The 20,965-nt window shown below is 42.3% G+C and overlaps 1 protein-coding gene across 6 annotated transcripts in view; it reads right to left on the reverse strand.

Annotated features, from left to right (window-relative positions):
- RBM19 (RNA binding motif protein 19) overlaps positions 1-20,965 on the reverse strand; it is a 122,291-nt gene that overhangs the window by 68,329 nt on the left and 32,997 nt on the right. For 4 of the 6 annotated variants that reach the window (XM_043529320.1, XM_043529318.1, XM_043529319.1 and 1 more), the window contains exons 17-21: positions 20,535-20,674; positions 18,341-18,401; positions 16,137-16,216; positions 15,473-15,528; positions 13,426-13,542 (exon numbers count right to left, since the gene is read on the reverse strand). In XM_043529320.1, the coding sequence (XP_043385255.1) occupies positions 13,426-13,542; positions 15,473-15,528; positions 16,137-16,216; positions 18,341-18,401; positions 20,535-20,674 (454 nt within the window). Of the gene's footprint in view, positions 1-3,446; positions 3,958-4,401; positions 4,551-13,425; positions 13,543-15,472; positions 15,529-16,136; positions 16,217-18,340; positions 18,402-20,534; positions 20,675-20,965 lie in introns of those variants that run through there. The other 2 variants (XM_043529321.1, XM_037878442.2) reach the window with 2 other exon arrangements.

Here is a 20,965-nt window from a genome sequence, read left to right on the forward strand (position 1 = left end):
TTAAGGTGCAAACAGTGGCAATTCTGTAGGGAAGCAGCTCTGAAGATGCAGTTGGTTCCATGTAAGCAATTGTATTGCAGAGTACGTTTTTTTCAAAGGCCAGATTACGCTAGAAGCAGTTGGGCCTGGTATGAGGAGGTGCTCTGATCGCACCCTGGGCTTTGGAGTACAGGAGTCCCTGGACTGACCTCTTCTTCCAGCCTAAGTGGTGGAGCTCAGATGAATCACACAAAGAAATGAATCCCCACGCAAGGGAACTAGAAACCATGAGGCATTTGCCCCTTCCTCTAACCCCCGGGTCAAGTCAGAAAATGCCCCTGCTAGACTGTCCAGAATAAAGGGTTAGATCATTGCCTCATATCATAAAGGGTAGCAGAAAAGACCTCACAGCCGGGACACAGGGATGAAGCAATTGTGCAAAAGCCAAGAAGGGCCCCAACCCAACGGGAGTGGAGAGGATATTCTGTGCCCAGATACCATTTGCTAGCAGAATGGTCTATGGGAGCTCCCATGATAAAGGAGACTAAACAGAAAGGAGGCCTCTGAAATCTGACAAGGTGAATGGGATCAACTATGAGAAGAAAGAGCTTTTAATTCTAAAAGACACTCCACTCTTACCTAGAGCTTTTCATCACTAGATCTCAAAGCACTTTACAAAGGAGGTCAGTATCTTTATCCCCATTTTACAGAGGTGAAAACTGAGGCAAAAAGAGGGGAAAGTGACTTGCCCAAAGTCACCCAGCGGCACGGCCAGGAACAGGTCTCTCAAGACCCAGTGCAGTTCTCTATCCACTAGACCACCCTGTCTCACTCCTTCCTCTAAGCAGTATACTTGTACTGTTCCACTGGCAGGCACTGGCTGTTACATACCCTTATCCACTGTGACAGGGTCGGGCCAGACGGCTTCAGGAGAGTAACAGAAGGCAGATATATTAGCCCCAGGTTAAGTAGGTCTCTTTTCCCTGGGTAAGGTAACAGGGAAGGTTTTTTTTTTTTTTTTTTTTCCAGCAAAGTTCCATTTTATTAACCCATGATTTGACTATTTCAGCAAAAATAAATTAGCTTACCAGCAACAAAACATGCTTTTGAAGTCTTTGTGACAGGTCGGGCCAGATGGCTACAGGAGAGTAACAGAAGGCAGATATATTAGCCCCAGGTTAAGTAGGTCTCTTTTCCCTGGGTAAGGTAACAGGGAAGGTTCCAGAACAAACAGGAACCTTCTGGAGACAATTAAGACAGTCAGGCTGATTAGAACACCTGCAGCCAATCAAGAAGCTGCTAGAATCAATTAAGGTAGGCTAATCAGGGCACCTGGGTTTAAAAAGGAGCTCACTTCAGGTTGTGGTGCGCGTGTAAGGAGCTGGGAGCAAGAGGCGCTAGGCTGAGAGTGAGAACGCGGACTGTTGGAGGACTGAGGAGTACAAGCATTATCAGACACCAGGAGGAAGGTCCTATGGTGAGGATAAAGAAGGTGTTGGGAGGAGGCCATGGGGGAGTAGCCCAAGGAGCTGTAGCTGTCGCACAGCTGTTCCAGGAGGCACTCTAAACAGCTGCATTCCACACGGCCCTGGGCTGGAACCCGGAGTAGATTGTGGGCCCGGGTTCCCCCCGAAACCTCCCAACTCCTGGTCAGACACAGGAGGAGTTGACCTGGACTGTGGGTTCATGAAAACGGCCAAACTGAGGGCTACTGTGAAGCTCCAAGGCGAGCAAATCCGTCAATAAGCGGAAGACCCACCAAGGTAGAGGAGGAACTTTGTCACATACACTCTTATCTTTCTTGCCCGAAGTATTTAGCTTATAAATTGAAGCAGTTGGTGACTTGCCATCTGATGTCCAGAGAGCCAGCCCTAAGAGGCTACCACAGAACCAGCTTAACTTGACCTTTTCCAGCCTAGCCAAAGACAGAAATGGATGCTGCAGCTTCCTTTTGGTTCACAACTTCCAATCTGGTGAGGCGACCCCTAATCTCAGCACTCTCAGAAAGGTCTCTCCTACTGCAAGAGTCAGGCTGGCTTCTAATTTCATCCATGCTTTGGTCATGTCACATAAGGATGGGTCTCAATTCCAATCTGACTTGTCTTTTTCACCAGGAGGGCTTTGGGCAGGGGGCAGGGTAGCGTTTCTGCTGCTACCCGATTCCCTCTCAAACCAAATCAAACACTGAACATTCCAACTGCTCTTCCTGATTTTTCAAGGGCTCTACTCCCCAAACCACTCTTGTAAGACGCAAAAATAAGTAAAAGCTAGATGTCCGTTCACCTGCAAGGCTGAGGTTCCTGGGAGGAAAGGACAACTTACAAGAGGTTTATAAAACTGTACTGTGTCTTTACATAAGCACGGAGAGTGAAGACTTGCTAAAAGTATCTGAATTTTAAAATCCACTGGATTGAAAGGTACACCAATAACATCAGTCCAATGTTGCAGCTTGTTAAAACAATGCAAAGAATGGATTTTGCAAATGTCAACATGAATGGAAAGCATTTGGGTGACTTTAACAGAATGTGATTTTATTAAGACATTCCCATGAAGGGAGGAAGACTGAAAAATAAAATACACTATGTACTACTGAAAAAAAGATAGTGAAATTGACCTATCTTCATGGTGAAATGCAAAAAATTAAAGTGCTTTTCATTCTCAACATTTCAAGAAATCTAAAAATAGAAAAGGGTTTGGTTTTTTTTAATACTTGTTTTCAATCTTGATTGTTCCTTGAATTACAAACTTAGAGGTGATCAGCTTTAGATGTCAGGCAACTACAATTTCTATATAGCAGCTTCTAAAAACCCTTATGGCCAACTTAAAAGCCATCTTAATAGTCAAGCATGCATCTTGGAAACACGCATGCTTTGCCTCTGCCCAACGACAAAAATATTCTTTTTAACAGGTCAGGCAAAAGAATACTACCTTGTAATATGAATAGCACTGAATAGGTATCCAAAGGAGATGTTGAACAAGATTACTGGGACTCAGCAAGTTACTTCCTATGAAGAAGAAACTTAAAAAGCACCCATTCACGCACATGAGAACCTCAGAGTCACCGATCAGAACAAACAGATACGGGGGGGGGGGGGGGGGGGGGGGGGGGAGAGAGATTGCCAGAGGGTAACCCGTTTGAACATGGTATTTCAAACAAAAAACAGAAAAGCATTGATGAAAAACAAGGAACGGGGTGTAGGAAACTAATTAAGCCCCGTCACTAGGTTCAGCTTAGTGCATCGGTGAGAGCTACATCAGCAAAAATCACAGTGAGGGACCCTGGAAATTCTTAGTTTGCATTAGACAATCAGCCAGAGTAAGAACAGACAGTTGAAAATGGCTCAGTGGAGAGGTTTAGGGAAGCAATGAGGAGGCTTGCGGTCTGGAATGTTAGCAACTCACTAAAATCAACTACTGTGATTAATATTCAGACCTCAGAAAGGAAACATACACTGAAGTAACGCTGTCAAGACAGAGTTAAAAAAAATTATTCTGTTAAACACTTTTCGGTTTCAATTTTTAAAAAGAACATTGAAAACCCATTTAACTTATTATTTCATGGCTCATCTTGGACAGTGAAACTAGACTGGTTAGTTTCATTTGCTTGTTCCCATGCACTAGTCCAATACTGCTCTGTTGGGGTTTCCAGCACTGCATGAGCAGACCTCAAGAAGAAAGAAAATCTTCATTTAAAAAAAAAAAAAACATGAACACTTTTATAATGTGGTGACAGACAAAGACATGCACAATCCCTGCATTTGCATCTGAAAGTAGGTACTAGTATCTCTCAAAGCTGCATCTGCAATTTGATTTCAATAAAAGCAATTTTATGGAAAGCACATTTTCACATTGTCAGAGGTAACCTGGTGTTTTGAATCCGGTGTGTGGAACTATTAGTAAATCCTCTGGGTCAGGCCTTGTTGTAAGCATGCACCGGGGTAGGTTGTAAGCATGCACCGGGGTAGATTGTAAGGCCCCCTGACAACAGCAACACAAACACAAAGTTACAACAGTATTCTATTATTGTTTATATTGCAATAGCCTCAACAGGCCTTAGTCAGGGATGGACACCTTGTGCTTGGCGCTGTACAAACTAAGATATTCCCTGCCCCACCAAATAGTGCAGATTGGGTGTCCCTCAAATGTGCAAAAGCCTTGGATGTGTGCAAGGGCTGAATGCTGTTAAAAGTGCTGTCTACACTATAGAATGGAACCAGACATGACCACAACTGTAGCATACACAGGCCCCAAAAACAGAGGCTAAAACCAGCGCTTAATCTTTAGTCATTTCCATCAGGGAGCAAAAAAACAGGGATAAAAGAAAAGACTTCGAAGACAAAAGGGACAAAGATCACACAGATGTACAACAGGTGAGGCCACTGCAGCCCAACCCACACACTGTTAATGAATGCTTCTTCCCACCTGTTGTGAACGCTGCCATTCACTCTCCTAGCAGGAGGCTCACACCTACAGGAAGGAACAGGTCCCAGAGATGCTCTGGAGGAGGGGGAAGTGCAGCCGAGCAGAGAAACTCCATCCCTTTAGGATTGTGAGGCAATGTGGAAAGACACCTACAGCACAGAGGTTCTCAGTCAGGAAGGGTGAGGGCAAGTTGCTGGGACAAATGCACTGATGAAAAAGCATCAAGCAGTTGTTTGGTTTTTTTAAAGCACTTAAAGTGTTCCCCAGCCTACCCCCCACAAACCCCACCTAATCAGAGATTGGATGCATGGGCCGGAACACAAGCATAAGGGCTAGAAACGTAATATTTCAAAGATAAAATTCCAGTTTAAATTCTACATCGCAATTCTGCAACCTGTGGAATTGCAGCGCACACAGGGCTTGTTCACAGTTACAACACTGTGTGTGTTCATACGTGAGGATCCCAGCTGTCAGACACAGGATCCTAAATAGGAAGCTGAAATCCAGAATTAAACACTAAAGGGTAAATCCTCAGCTGGCATAAACTGAAACTACTCTGAGTGATGCCAGTTTAGGATATGGCCCTAAATGGTGCATCAAAGATTGCTTTAATTCACCTATAATAAATGTCCAGGTATAGGATCTGCACATTGTATTTAGGTACCACCTTTGAAACTGGGCCTCCAGCATAGACGTTTTTCACTAGTGAAGGTACAGATTGAGCAACACAAACCCATACAAACGATTACAAACACATGAACCCATCTGTAGTGTAGACACACACCATACGCATGCATCTCAGATGTATTTTAGTCTAGCTCTACCATCTACAGATAGTCCCAATGAAATCAGCTATGCAGTCAGTTAAGTAGAGGATATCAGTTCTTCCTCGGCATCTTTAAACCCATCCTTACCTCTTCATTCCTATTCCTAAAATCCATGTGTCCTCATCTCACTTGCCTTGATTACTGCAAGCTCCTCCCTTCTTTGCTTCTCACCTTGCTCCTGGACCCCTCCATCTAACAAGCACTGCCGTTTGGCCTACATGACTCCATTTCAAATTCTCTCACCAGCTTCCTCTCCTCTTCCTGAGGAAGTTCAAGCTCCTGATTCACCTTCACAGTCCTGCACAACCCTACTGCTCATGCCCCTCTTGCACCAACCAAGCCTTCCTCCCCAATGACCTTTTTGTCTTCTGTGCTTGGCCCACTCTGGTCCTTCTGCTTACAGACCCTGCTTTACAAAGAACCACTGTTTCTTTTCTTCTTCAACCATCTTCTAACAATAACCCACTGACAAAAATACAGGTAGGAAAGAGGACTTCTGCTCCACTTCGATATTAGACGTTTGCCTGGTTATCAGGCATATCATCTGAACTGCATTATCCATGTGCCTTCTCTAAGTAGGCACGGCACCTAGCTGCTCTAAGATAAACCAATGCCCATGTTAATCATTCATCCTTCCCACTCTAGCACAAGCAGGTCATTCCAGCTAGCTTCAGCACTGTGATCATAACAGGAAATCCACCAACGAGATAGCGATAGTAACATTATCCACCTCGTAAGAGGCCGTCATTCAGATGAGCATTCAGTACATGGGTCTCTTCGGAAAATCCAAGAGGCAAATCTGTTGCATATTCAACCACCTAATTATTTCCCTCCTCAGTCTGAACATGCTCTAACAAAAATGTAAGAGACAATTCTGTAGCTTTCAGCACCAAGAGAAACAGCAGCGTCTTTCATTTTAATTTACTCCCTGGGCAGTCCAATGTTCCCTAAGAGACAAAGGGTACTCCTGTGTCTTCGTACATAAATATGATTCCTCAAACAATTCTAGCCAAAAGCTGATATTAAATATAGATCTAATGACAAGTGGCAGTAGCATTTGGTCATTCCAGGATTATCAGGTTTTCCTGTGCTATTTTTGCTCATGCATACTAATTTTTTTTTTATTGGTACATTGCTAATCCTGACTTGCTGCACCAACAAGGTTACAGACAGAGCTAGTTGAAATCTGACAGAAGAGCTTTCTGCCAAGAAATGCAGTTTCCCTGAAACCTAAACATCTCATGGCAACATGTCAAATTCAACAAAGTTTTCGACAGGGGAAATGTCTAAACAATTTGTTTAGACTTTCATTTCAACAAAGGTAAAAACATTTCATTGTGACTGTTTGATTCAGTTTGTTTCAACTTTTACACTAAAATAGTTTATTATATGTATATATTACCTAGGTTTACTATGTTAACATAATATAAAAGCTAAACAAAATTCATCAAAACATTGACATTACCAAAGTATTTTGAAAGTCCCAAATTGAAGTGCCCCGAAATTTTCATTTTGTGGGAAATTTCAGCTTTTCAATCAGATTCAGAATAAAATATTTCAGAATTTCCCCACAAAATGGAAATTCCAGTTCCCAACTAGCACTAATTATGGATCTTCAGTGTCACAGACACCAAGTATTTGACAAATTTCATTAACATTTTACTGTCCTGAAAAAATGTGATAATGCAGTCTGGTCCTTAGGTGAAATTCTGAGGAGCTCGTCTACATTAGAAAATTAAGTCAGTTTAATCACATCACTAAGAGGTGTAAAAAATCCACACCCAAGTGGCGTAGTTAAGCCAACCTAATTCCCCCTGTAGACACTGCTAGGTTAATGGAACGATTCTTTCATAGACCTAGCTACCATCTCTCGGGGAGGCGGATCAGCTACGCTAACAGGAGAATCCCTCCCATCGGCTTAGGTAGCGTCTACAATGAAGAACTACAGCGGCGCAGCTACATCAGTGCAGCTGTGCCACTATAGTGTTTTTAATGTAGACGAGCACTAATACAGATTATCTGTGTTATGTCCTTCCACTGATTTTGTATTTTAGTACACTCAAACTTTACACATCCCACAATTCGTTTAGTCAGCATTATATTCCCATATGTGCTGATCTGTTTTTGCTTCCGTTTTATAGGGGTAATAAATAGAAAGCATTATATTATATTAGCATTAATAGCAATCCTTTTTGTTAATGCACATACGTCTGCCTAGTCTTTGTTTCCAGAGGTTGTATGGAGGATTCTTCTAGGGCTCAATATTTTGAACTGTTGAATAGACACAATAATTTGACCGGAAAGATCTGTACTGGGTTTTAAGCTGCTAGAAGGATTTAGCGAGTCATTTGAAAATAAAAATATCTAAAATAACCATTCCCACTTTTAAAATTGCAGCCACAGTACAATAATCAGTGTCAGGTGCTTAGCTATCTAAGCATTTTTAGTGTGTCATATACCCGAGCATATAGGAGCTGAATGTACCAATTAATACCACCTACCTCTTATATGGGTAAAACCTCACTGTCCATTAATGGACAATTTTCTCTCTTCTGCCTTTGGTTAGTGAAAATTTCTATGGGTTCAAGTGCAGGAAGATATCTTGGGGAAGGGAAAATTTTTTACCAGTCTCTTTACTTGGAGAAAGGTGTGAACATGGAGTGTGTCTTGCACTAGACTTCATTATATCTCCGTGTTCCTTCATAATGAGGAATGAAGAGCTCATTCTGGTAACAACTCTTATTTTAATAGGTCATTCCAAGCTTTGAAGAAGTGGATAATGACATAAGAATAACTTTATAAAGATTTAGTTAAAAAAATAAAAAAACTCGTCCTATTTTATCAACTGTATCCTTCACCCATACTTTTTTTTCTTCCAGAAGAACAGATCCAATTTCCAACTCTTACCCCTTGTACTACAGTTTTAGATTCATGACTGCTTCTACTTCGTCGGTCAGAGGGAACTTACTTCTGTCCTGGCTAGTCTGGCTAGATTGCTCTTCTAAAAGCACTACGTCGTGAATTGTGGTTATTTGGGGGTGGGGGGGGTGGGGGAGAGAGGGGTTGTTTTTAAGAAAATAAGCAACAACAAAGCCTTTGAAAAAGAATAAAATAGATAGACCGTTTATTTTTAGTACATTAAACCTGACCAGTATCATATTCCAATCTTTAATCCATTGGCTTCTCTACAACACAATGTTACTTTCACATAGCAATGGGATAGGCTATATTTATTCCTAGGAACCATAACCTGGTACCATGTTCTGGTACTATTTTCAGCTGTGTTTTTTTCCCCAATAGCTGTAACCTTATTCCTGTTAAGAGTGAGGTCCATATAAATTTTGTAACCAGAAATTTACTAAATTTGAATGAATTAGACTCCTACAGGTAGGATACAGAGGTGATCAGATGTACAATAATGTATCTACATATAAAGCTATATAACTTAGTGTTTAGACTGGAAGTAAACCTTGAATTTTGGGATTTTCTCTCTCTCTTTTTTTTTTTTTTTTTAATATGTTCTGAAGGCAAATAATGGGGCTAGTGGGCAGCCTGGTTTTCTTCCTCTGCTCATCTGGAAGCATGAGGCAGTGACAGATAGTTCTAATTTTAGAAAAGGGTTTATACATCTTACCCAATTTACATGCAAGTTCCCCAAAACCATACATTTCCGAAAGAAGCCCCACTCGACCCCATCACAAGCTTTTTCTGAATTTGATTTTATGACAGCTCTTATTCCCTTATTTGGTGGAGTGTGCACCATGTGCGTTTATAATTCTACAAAGGTAGCCTACAGTGTTCACCCCTCAACAAGTCCTATTTGATCTAGAGAAAATGTAAAGGACTTTTTTCCATTTTAGTTGCTCCTATTTTAGGAGGGGAAAAAATCTTTGTAACTTCGTGTTCAGTGATGCGAGTCTGTACAATAATGCCTCCATTTTTTACGTTCTCTAAGTTGGTGTACGAAGTGATATGGCTATGAAACAAAGCATTAAGATCAAGACTTCTGACGGGAAGTGGTGATTATGTGGGACCAGCATGACACGTTTGAAAGGAAACTAATTTTCAGAAATTGCTCAGGAGCTGCCCTCTGAAAAATAAGGCCCTTTTCACAGGTCTCAAATTAGACACCCAAAATCATTACTCATTTTTGAAAAGATTAGCTTAAGAGACTCTCTCAATATAGTATCAAAGAATTAAAAGTCTTCATCTGAGAAATTTTTTTCGTCTCCCCTCCCCCATTTTGGAAATGGAGTTATAAATTGATAAACTACATAACTAGCAGCCTCAGCAAAGAGAGCAGACAGACTGAAATATCCTCATTATTAGGGATAGTCCCTCCAGGCCAGGATTCAAGTATGGCGACAGATACGGTATGAGGAAAAGCTTATTTTAGTGTTGTCCATGCTTAGGCAAAGGATTCAGACTCCAGGACTGCCAATCCGGCAGTGTTCACCATCACCAAATGCACATGAAGAAAATGGAGTACCTTCACTTTCCAACACACTCCCTATGGATTAAAACCTTATCCCTAAACCTCTGAAACCAAAGATATGCACCTTGAATCCCCTGCAAGCTACAGTTTTGGGAAAGCAACACTAATTTAACATCCATGCATGGATTTTCTGAAAGTGTTTGTCTTCATCCTCCCTCTTCCTCTGAAAGTTTTGTTAAAGTGATCCAAAACCCACCACTACCACGACCAGGGTGCAGGTCTTCAAGGTTAGTTTGAATTGGCTAGAGGAGAGTAACAACACAGGACTGCAAGGACAAGGCAGCCTTTTATATGTATCTTAGCTTGTTAGTATTGCATCCTAAACTGTAATCCTCATTCCACAGAGAGGCTAAGCACTGTGATGATGGATCTTTGAATCGACAAAATACTAGAGGAGAAAGATGAACAGGGTAAGCTGCAACTCTGAACAATCCATGAACGGAAGACTCCAAAAGTCTGCACTGTTTAAACAAATCAATCATTGTCCATTTCAAACAGATAGCCTTGCTAACACCTATTCTTGGGTAGATTTAAAAGGGAGAGTTCATGTGACAAAGCTTGAAAGGTGAAGACATTTTTATAGAATAAAAAGGATTTTAACCTTCTGTGTTTCATATCCTGCCCAGACAATAATTCAGAAGTGGAGTAAAGGAACTGGGTTATGGGACAACATCACTTGGGTGGCTAGAAAGTGGCTTTTAAACATGTGAAACAATAGAGAAGAGGTTTGTCCCTCAAAGCCTTTAACCTCCACAGGCAGAGCTACCATTGGCCTGCAGCGTCATTGTCTGCGAGCAACAACTGCCCGTTCCCCTCTTCTCCTTTATTTCCTGAGAAGACTAAGAGTGCCCCCTGCTGCCTTGATGAGGGAAATGCCTCTGGTTCCAAAGAATAGTTTTAATCTAAAAAATTATTATTAAAAAGAAACCCACCAAAGGACCTAAATCTATGGCAAAGACTTACAATTTTAAACAAAACCCAAAAAGAATGCCTGGCATTTAATAATGTTCAATGTGTGCAAATTTTTAGCCCTTCTGAAAAAAATAAGTAGAGACAGTATTAAATCAGCTCAGTTCTCTCATTGCTGGCTTTTGTTCTGAAGATAAATAATGTGTTCCTAAATATATTGTGTAACTAAATGAAACTGACATTTTGGTGGAACATTGCTTCCTGATTAACATGCATTGTTCTTAACATGCTTTTGATAACGGGCTATAGAAGCCTCGTGTTCCTTAAAACAGACACTAGCAAACTGGTCCCATATCCCCATCTTCTCAACCATGCATTGTTTTTCAAAGCCCTTTTAATAATGTGAAACAAAACATCTCTCTGTACTGATCTTTTATCTTTGGACAAGTACAGATTCTTCCTGTCCCCTGAATATATTACAGAACCGAAAGCCAGCCCGGCTCTGTTTATTATTTGGTCTGTTGGCTGGTAAACTGTGGATATCAGTTGAGCACTGGCAATTTGACGCATCAAGTTGGTTGCTCTACAACTGGCCGGAAGAGTTAAGTTTGGGGCTTGAAGGGTCTCCTATGATTAGAAATCCAGCGGCAATGTTCCTCCCCATCCTAAGAAATTTGAATAGCTAAGATCCAAATTTTGGGTCTAGACCATTTCTGAGGGCTCTATCACTATTCTGTCAAAGAACAAGCATACAAGATATAAGCGCCTTTAAATAGACAAAGACTTCTGGCTAGAAGAGCCCTCTCTAGTCTATATACGTTCTTTTACTGTGCTCATTACAATAGTAACTGAGCAGCTTCCAGCCATAAGCAATGTGACTAACATACTTCTAACACATGGTTACGTCAGCCTGGTTCCAATTAAATAGATACAACATCCCTAGCCCGCCCCCACCCCTTGCACAGAAGAATTGGCCAACAAGCAGTGAGGACACAGTATCACACTTTCCTCCTACGGAGGCCTAAGTATTTTGTCTCTTATGCCTTGGCAACACTTCTACAAGATTTCATGCTAATACAATATTTAGAAACCCATGAATAAAAGCTCTCCAGGGACCTCTGGTTTTGCTCACCCCAACATGTCATTGGAGGATTGTTCCCTACACTGTTCTTCAGTGCACGATATTGGTTTTCTTTGAGTGGGTTAAGCATCTGGATTTCCCCCCATGTCCCTTGGGGAATGAACCTACAGTCTAACAGCGTTCATTGTTAGGAAAGCTAAAACACATTCAACCTAACCCCGCAAGACCTGAAGAAATCCTCTCTATACTCTTTCCAAACACTGACACCGTGAACTCACACCCTAAAAGACTTTGTTTTTATATAGCTGTTTGCATCAATATACCTCAAGGCAGGTCAGCATCATTATTCTCCAAGACACAGAGAGGGGAAGTGACCTGCCCACGCTCACCAGCAGGTCAGGGCAGAGCTGGAAATAGAACCTAGGGGGTCAACTGGATTATTTGATATTCCCTTCTGTCCGTAAACTCTATGACTCCCCCAGTTTACTCTAGTATCTGAGCAGCAGCACAATTAGACGAGGTTGGTTTGGGGTAGGAAATGTACCTTATTCAATACTATGCAAAGCATCCCAGATTTGCGATGTTTTATCAATGCTTAAAAAGCCAACACCCAAATGAGTGACATTGTGCATGTAGCCAGTGAACATGCACCTACAAGTATCACTTTAACAAATGCAAAGTCACCCCCCCCTCCCCTTCGCAGTAGGTGGGACTCCCTGAAGTTGTAAAGCACTCCATGTTTAGCTACCCGTATCATCCCACATAGTTTTCAATACTGAGGCATGCTACTGGTTGAGAGGATTCTTGCTGAAATAGTCCTTTACAGAAGTGTTCTCACAAAAATAATTCCTATTTGTTTCATACATGCCAATCTTGGGGCAACCCTTACACTGTACAAAGTACTTTACACGCACACACCACTTTATATGAGTTTAGTTATTCCTAGAGAACCAGGCTTTAGGAACTCCTTCACAAAGGGCGTGCACAAACTGTGGTGCCACATGTTCAGGACAGGTGAGGAATTTGGTTAGTCATATGTAAAACAATTTTATCTGCTGTCTGGCCAATTTCTTGGTGCTCCTCACACCTCACTTTCTTGGGAAAGCCACGGAACACATTCTGGACAAGGAGACATTTGAGGTCAGATTCTCAGTTATGATCTGAACTCTTTGCACTGCTTAAGGGATGCAAAGGAGCCAGTTTCTGACTGTTACCCACCAGCTGAGAACTGCCCCAGTTAAGAAGAACTGGGGTACAGAACTCAGCTCCTGCACCAACTGTACCAACGCAGCACAGGGAACATGTCAGAAGAGATAGGGATGTACTGGGGCATCTCGGTGTGGATCCTTAGTGGGCATATGATCCCTAGGGGGCCAGACACTGCTGGTGTACATTAGTGCAGCCCCAGGTTGCTCTAATTCAGACAGAGGCTGGAGCAGTTTGGCCCTCAGGATGAAGACACTATGACCCACTCGCTAATGCGCCTCCCCTCCCGCCTTGCATGCTCCTGCTCAAAGCGGAGCTTAGAAATAGAAGTAATCTGCTTATTTCATGTGTCCATATCTGCACTAAACAAAAGTCTCACTTAACCCGTAAGACAACAGTTCCGTCATATTTATGATCACACAGCGAGATTACCTGCCAAAAGCAGCCACCAATGCCCCAGTGAGTAACGTCCCACTGAGCAGATGAGCAGCAGCAGATTTCTTTACCTGAACAGCTCTCTGATTTCCCTCACGGTTGCCTGAAATGGGATATTTCGGACCAAAATCTTGGAGCTCTTTTGCTTCTTGAGTGTTTGTTTTTTGCGGGATGGTGTCACAGTGGGCCTGGTAAATCAACAGAGACATGGTAAGTTACACTGTAGAGAACAGAACACAGACCTCGCTCTTTCTGGTTCCTTCCAGCTTACGAATCTAGACATTCTGGAGTCCAGTTTCCTGAACGATATGCTCAATGGCTTCTTATTTGAATCAATGGATGCTTCATAGACCAGGTGGGAGAACAGAACAGTTTGATTACAGTTATACTTGGAATATATAAAAATCTGCCTCATTATTTTAAAAAGGTCATAGTCTTCCTATGTGTTTGTGCATTATCTTGCAGACAGGACCCCAATCGTAACAGTGACTTCTGAGCTGGGCGCTATTTCAAGACAAGTAAATAAAGCACTACCTAGGGATTACCATTCTGGAACAGACCAATCCTTCCGCTGATTTGCTGACCTGCTCTGATACAGCAGGGAGAAGAAGTTTGCAACACTGGCTAAAGTAGTGTAAGTGAAGCATAGCTTGTGCCTTTAGTTTCACTTTTAACTGTTCTCTGACAGGCTGTAAATAGCATGAACAGTTCATGCTACTGTGAAAAGCCACCAGGTTTAATTTCAAGACATGGATTCTGGCTGTCCAAGCCAGCAGGAGGTGGAGGCAATTCTTGGGGCTCAATGTACAGAGTGGTGCATTACCCCACAGCAGCCGAAGAGCTGTACAGATGGGCCGTTAAGGGAAGTCCGATGCATCTCCCCTTGGTCTAACAAAGATGCCTTCAGCATGAAGGAAGGGGCACAGAACAATATCATCTACAGGACAGAGGAGGACGATAGTGGAAAGATGCTTTTCTTTAAGAAACTGGGAGGAGAATAGCAAATTACCCCAGGGAGACCCTTATGACAACTTTTCTAGTATAGTTCACCTTTAGTCTAGCCTCTCTCACTTAAGTAATGAAATCACTTAGTGTTGCTTTGCTTTCTTCCGATTCCCAGAAGCTCAGTGCTTCCTTTTTTATTTTCTACTTAGTCTAATAAAAACAGATCACCACCTAAAATTTCAGTTATTCCTATCCACTTGTTGGCCAATGCATATATGTTAGGTGTAGTATACACCATATTAATAGGTAATGTGCACACAGTATTAATATAATACACATTGGAGATGGGAAATTATGTTAACTGAATGTATTATGCTCTTCCCACAATTCTGTTCACCTGCGTCATACATCCCACAACACTTTGCGAAGCTGAAGTCAGCTTTGGCATTAGAAAATAGGAAACTTTTCAAAGCAAGGATGCAGGAACCCTTTGTACTAAGTACACTTTGGGAGTATTTTCATGGCTCATCAACACTTGGAATGCAGCAATTCAACCCAAGATATGGGAAAATATAGGGAGGTACTAAGGACAAAGCTGGCATAAACCAGTGAGTTAAACTTACTTTAAGTAATGTGCAAAGCATTCTGTAACTTGTAAAAAAATCATACTATAAATACTACCAGTTGCAACGTGTATCTTTGAAGCACAACTTGTGCGTACGGTGAACATGCTGTGAGATAAGGATTGCTTCCCAGAGGGAGGGTATGTATGTTTCCTTTTCATATTGTCCTACTTTGCCTTTAGACAATAAAATTGGTTAAGATTAGTTATTTGGTCTCTCTAACATTTTTAAGAATGAACAGCGAGTGTAGTCAAACAACTGGCTACACCTTGGAGTTAATATACTGGACTAACACCATTACGACTGCTATTTTTGAAGACCTACACCTGATCATCTGAAAGAGCTCAGGAAAAACATTTGTTCCATAGGATTGTTCCAGCATATCAGGTAAACGTGTATTTAAGACTGGCACTATTCACCAACTGAATTATGAAGTGCCACCAGCAACCATACTGTAAAGAAATTAAAGAGCCATTCTGGGCAATCAAGGGCTGCTGCTGCTTAAGTCTATTTGGTGCAGAGAAGTCAGACAGGAATCAGACAGACTTACTTTATGGCCCTTTCAGAGATCTTCACATCCAGCTGATGGCCATCTACTGAGCAACCCTAAAAAAGCAAGTTACAAAGTTTGCTAAAAGAGACAGACCTTAAGAACAGAGAAGAAGTTTTACATCTCAATTCTACTTCCTCCCACCTCTCCTTCGCCCAAAGCTCTTCTCTTTCCAAGCGCAGCTAATACAGGTGAAGAATATACAATACAGATGGGGAAGCAGTGTGGTCTAGTAGCCAGGGCATTGGCGTGGGAGTCAAGATACTTGAGTTAATCCCAACTGTGCCACAGACGTGATGCTGAGCGAGTCACTTCCCCTCCCTGAGCCACTATTTCCACTCCCAACCTGCGTCTTTAGATTGTGGGACCGTCTTACTAGGGGTATGTTCGGCACTCAGCACAATGGGGCTCTGACCTCAGTCGCAGCCTGCAGGGAACTACTGAAAAACAAATATTAGAGGGGTTCTCGGTGCCTCATGACCAATGTTCCCTCTAATTTCTGAGGGGCCGTGTGCGCAAAAAATTTTTTCTGTGCAAATTTTTGTACACGCAACATTTCGCCGTGTGTGCAGGGTTTAGGATCTGTGTGCACGCGCACAGCTTAGAGGGAACAGTGCTCATGACCCACCCACTCCTCCCCTTTGGCTGCGTCTCCCACGGTTACCTGGAGCTGTCGGAGGGCTTTCTGAGCATGCTCTGGTTTCTTATACTCCACAAATCCAAAGCCCATAGGAAGTAAAGTGCCTGCCAGAGAGGGAAGGAAAGAGCCCCGTAAATGCTTTGGCGAAAAGCGTTTGATAGTGGCCTGCACAATGGATAGGCCCTTATGACTGGTTAATGACTGACAACAAACAAGTGAATCAACACTGCTAGATATGGGGTGAGCTTTGCTGGACTAAACCTGCCCCAGAGGAGCCATGGGTAATTAAAACAACTGATATTGTGACACTTCAGGATAAAGTCACCCTGGAGATGATGCAAAGAAAGTTGTATGACAGCTGTGTACAGTGGAAATCCACTTCATATGTAACTTTCGTGAATGCAACTAAACAAAAACCTAACTATCGGTCCAACAGAAATGATAGCTATGCACATAAAAGGTCAGTGACCATACTGCTTACATACAAATTTGTCCGTGCACAGGGTTTCCTGCACTGCTGCAGTGGCAAATTTTTGGAATGAAATTTTCACGATAATCCAGACACAGGCACTCTCTGGGCATTCCTACCATGCCCTATTCGGACAAAGATACCCCCTAATAATTTACGCTTCCTTTTAGACGGATGTAAAACCTGCGGCTGGAGTTTTGACTGTATTTTTATCTGAAACCCACCAAAGAGTTCACTCTGGCCATCAAGGAGGAAATACGTTGCACATGCCAATAAAAAACAATTGTAAATGGAGCCTTAAAAAGGTTTGTCATCTAGGCAGATCCCTCGTCAGAAAGGATGGGCTTTTGGCTAGAGCCCTGGTCTAAGACTCAGGAAAGAACTGGCTCTGCCACAAAAATCCCATGTATCCATAGGCAGCTCATTTCAACTGCATGTGCCCATTGCCAATTGTGAAGTGGAGACAGTATGTCCTTTGTCATATTTATAGGGTAAGCTCTTTGGGGTGAGAGACTGTCTCTGCGTGCATTCAGTGCCCAGCATATGGGAGCCTGAACTCTCTTCCTATATATGTGAATGGAAATTGCTTGTTAAATAATTCCAAACCAGGAGTTCAATTAATTTGGGAACGAACGATTTCATGCTCTCCGCTCTCCCATTGGTTAATGTAAAAACAGCGTCTGCCCTTTAGGGTGGCCCTATTCCCGCTTGCCAGACACAGACTTCTCCCTTTATTTCCAAAGGCTTCAGCAGCTGACAGAATGACTATTCACCCCTTCCTGGGGATGTCAGCAGTACAGCAAGTGCAAAGATACAGAAGCAGCTAACTAACTACTGCTACCGAGCCAGGAGCATAGGGCTTATACATATTAGGTCTTCTCCAAACCACCGTGCAAATGTCTTGGCAAGGGAGTAAAGGATTGAGATCTACTTACAAGCCAGAGAACATTATCTGATGTCTTTCACTTTATCACCTAGGTTGTGCCCTAAATTTCACTTGTGTGCCAGAGTCCCTCTGAGCGCCACAGAAGAGATGCAAACTAAGCATAGTCCCTGTATGGGACTATCAGTTCTAGGTTATGCACTGAAGAATGAGACATTCGCTAGAGACGACGATGAAAAGCTAACTTGATCTACAGCCCTTTAATTACTTCCTTATTCAGCAAAAGTTTGCAACAACCAAGGCCATGCAACGCTTTTAGGGAACAGGGTCATAGTATCGTAACTTCAGGGATCCATAAGAAAGGCCCTGAGCAGAAAACACAACGGCAAGTTTCCAAACTTTGATGGCACTAAGCTACAGAAGTCATTCTTCAGTGACAGAAATTGATTGTCCTGGAAGGTAGAGTGAAGCTAGACATGGTTCTCTCCTGAGACCAGATCATGTGTGTATCACAGATCATGAGCAAACATGGGGCTGGGTAGGCAGATGTGCCTGTGAGGTTTCTTTTTAAAATTGACCCAACTCTTCACAAGACCTTGGTGTGAAGTAGAGCTTATGACACTTTCACGGAGCCTTCAGCTGAACAACTACGAGTCCCACCATGGTTTAATACTTACCTTTGGGGCATGACCTTCCTGGTTTAGTCAGCACTTAATTTTTGAGGCTTATGTTTTCAGTCATTTCAACATATGTATTTCTGGGCACATAAGGAAGATTTTTAACATCAACTATCCAATTGCCCACACAGATGAACGCAGAAGGCATCACCACCACCAACCCAAGCAGAAGGAAATGCACAACGATTCATAGGAGTACCTGCTTTGTCTTTCTTCTTTGAGATCGTGCAGCTCTTCACAGCTCCCACTTTGGAAAACGTCTGCAAAGAATTTTACATGGTCCTTAGTTTTCTTTGTAATTAAAGTGTAACCCTTTGACAACGTTCCCCTTTTGTAGCAACTGAAATAGACAAAGTCAACCCACAGCGAGAGAGAGAGATGCACACCGAACAAGGAAAAGACACACATCATGCATTCTGTTGTGACAGCCTTTATTTAAAACACTCTCTCAGTAATTATCCAACACACTGCACTATAGCTATGGAAAGATGCAGTAGTTTAGATCACTGCTACAGAATACTGAAGTACTTAAAAGAATGCTTCCACCCAGACACTGGCTCCTTCAAAGCTGATCTAACCATTGCCAGTTCATTACAATATCCTTAGAACATTTCTCTTTCCAGTACCGCATGGGAGGTACCAAGAAGTGCCTGTGGCAGCTCTCCTATGCAACATGTAGGCTCGGAAGGATTCGATTTTTATTGACAGATGTTGGTGAACGTTGATTTCACCGTATACACATGCACACACAAAAAATATTTCTATCCATGATAACCAAACCTGAAACAGATAGGCAATAAAAAATGCTGCTTGAGAACTACAGTTTAAGGACTTTTACTTTGTATATTTTGATGTGTGATGTTGACAATTTATGTTTTAATGGTTAGAAAGCTTTAACTTTTTGAATCTCAACATCTGTCATTAAATAATTGACACCTTTCCCCCCGAGTGTCCAACCCCTCCTATAATTTCCCAAAACTGTAAAAGTTTACAACAAAAAAATGCTAGCAATAAACATTGCTATTAGCCATCAAAATTATAAAAAATAAAAACTGAATTCTGCCAGGCTTAATTATATGTTGCGTAGCCCCAATGTAAGTATAAGGTATGGTGAAGGGATTGGACCTAATTACGTACTAGTGAATCTACAGGAGTTTGTGGTTCCCTTAAACCATAGAATGAGGGGGGATTTGATAGCTGCTTTCAACTACCTGAAAGGGGGTTCCAAAGAGGATGGATCTAGACTGTTCTCAGTGGTAGCAGATGACAAAACCAAGAGTAATGGTCTCAAGTTGCAGTGGGGGAGATTTAGGTTGGATATTAGGAAAAACTTCTTCACTAGGAGGGTGGTGAAGCACTGGAAAACGTTACCTAGGGAGGTGGTGGAATCTCCTTCCTTAGAGGTTTTTAAGGTCAGGCTTGACAAAGCCCTGGCTGGGATGATTTAGTTGGGGCTTGGTCCTGCTTTGAGCAGGGGGTTGGACTAGATGACCTCCTGAGGTCCCTTCCAACCCTGAGATTCTATGAACACATCAATTCTACAAATTCAAGGCCTTTGGATCCATGATATGTACAGGAAGGAAACAAAGAGGAGGATGGATAAGTTTCCTCCAATTTTGACTACCTGTATGGGAGATTATTGAAACATTTGGTGTTTCATCAGTGAGCTAGGCATGAAAGGTAAGAGAAATGGGGGTACCTCTACTGGGATACAGGATGGGATAACACACTCCAGTCTGGAGATGGATCGCTAGGGATGCCTGAGCAATTAAGTTAGCCTTTGAAAACTGCCTGGGCTGGTAAAGTTTCCAGGTAGACAGTCTACTTGACTGCCCTCTAACATGACAACTGATGTGAATGAAAAAACCCAACTGCAAGATTCTCTGAGCATTCAAAGATACCACCAGCCCCAATCTGTGCAGGATAATATTTTCACAACCAAACTGGAGAACAGCTCTAGCGTGGTCTATAGCTACATCTATTGTCTCCTACCAGTAAAATGGAGTGTTGTTTAGTGGCTGGAAAAGGAAACAGAAAGAACTTCAGGTTACTCTTCCTGACTCTGCCACTGACTTACTGTATGACCTTAGGAAAGCTCTCTCACCTCTCTACTACTCTTTACCCTAGCAAAATGGCTATGAGACTTTTCTCACAAGGGCCAGGGGAGGCTCAGTGTTTGTAGAGGCTTGGATGAAGGACATGTACTGATGAATGCTGTATCGATAGCTTTAAAATACCAAACAGTAGAGCAGCTGAAGGACTTTTAAATCCAGGTTGAGCAACAAACTCACTGTTTGACCCTGACCAAGCCACTCAAACCGAGCTGCTCCATCTAAACAGAACATTGCTGGACACATGCAACACCCAGTCCCACCACCTCTCCCTTTGTTCACCTCCTTCAGCGTATCTTCTGTGGTGGCAAAGTTGAGGTTTTTGATGAACAGTGTACATCCTGGAACACTCTCCTCCTCCTCTTCTTCATCCACAGCTATTTCTTCTGAGCCTTTTTTAGCTTCCTCAGTTTCATCACCAGCTGTAAAGCAAAAGAACAAACCATAAACACAATAAAATGTAACTAACTCCAGGCAGTTCTGGAGACTGAAGGGATTTATTGTATTTTGACCCTACCGTCGGAGTCGTCAACGCACAGACTATGACGACTCATCTCTCTAGCTGCATTTAGTAAGTTCTGTGGGTGAACTTGATACTCTTGGACACGCAGCCACAACATGTATCGCTAGTGTAAGCCATGTATTGTTCTTCTAACACCCTTGACTTCCGACCTACAGCATGCTACTTCCCAGGAGGCCAGACACTCTGGTGA

Source organism: Chelonia mydas, chromosome 15 (assembly GCF_015237465.2).
Source record: "Chelonia mydas isolate rCheMyd1 chromosome 15, rCheMyd1.pri.v2, whole genome shotgun sequence".
NCBI classification, from domain to species: domain Eukaryota; kingdom Metazoa; phylum Chordata; order Testudines; family Cheloniidae; genus Chelonia; species Chelonia mydas.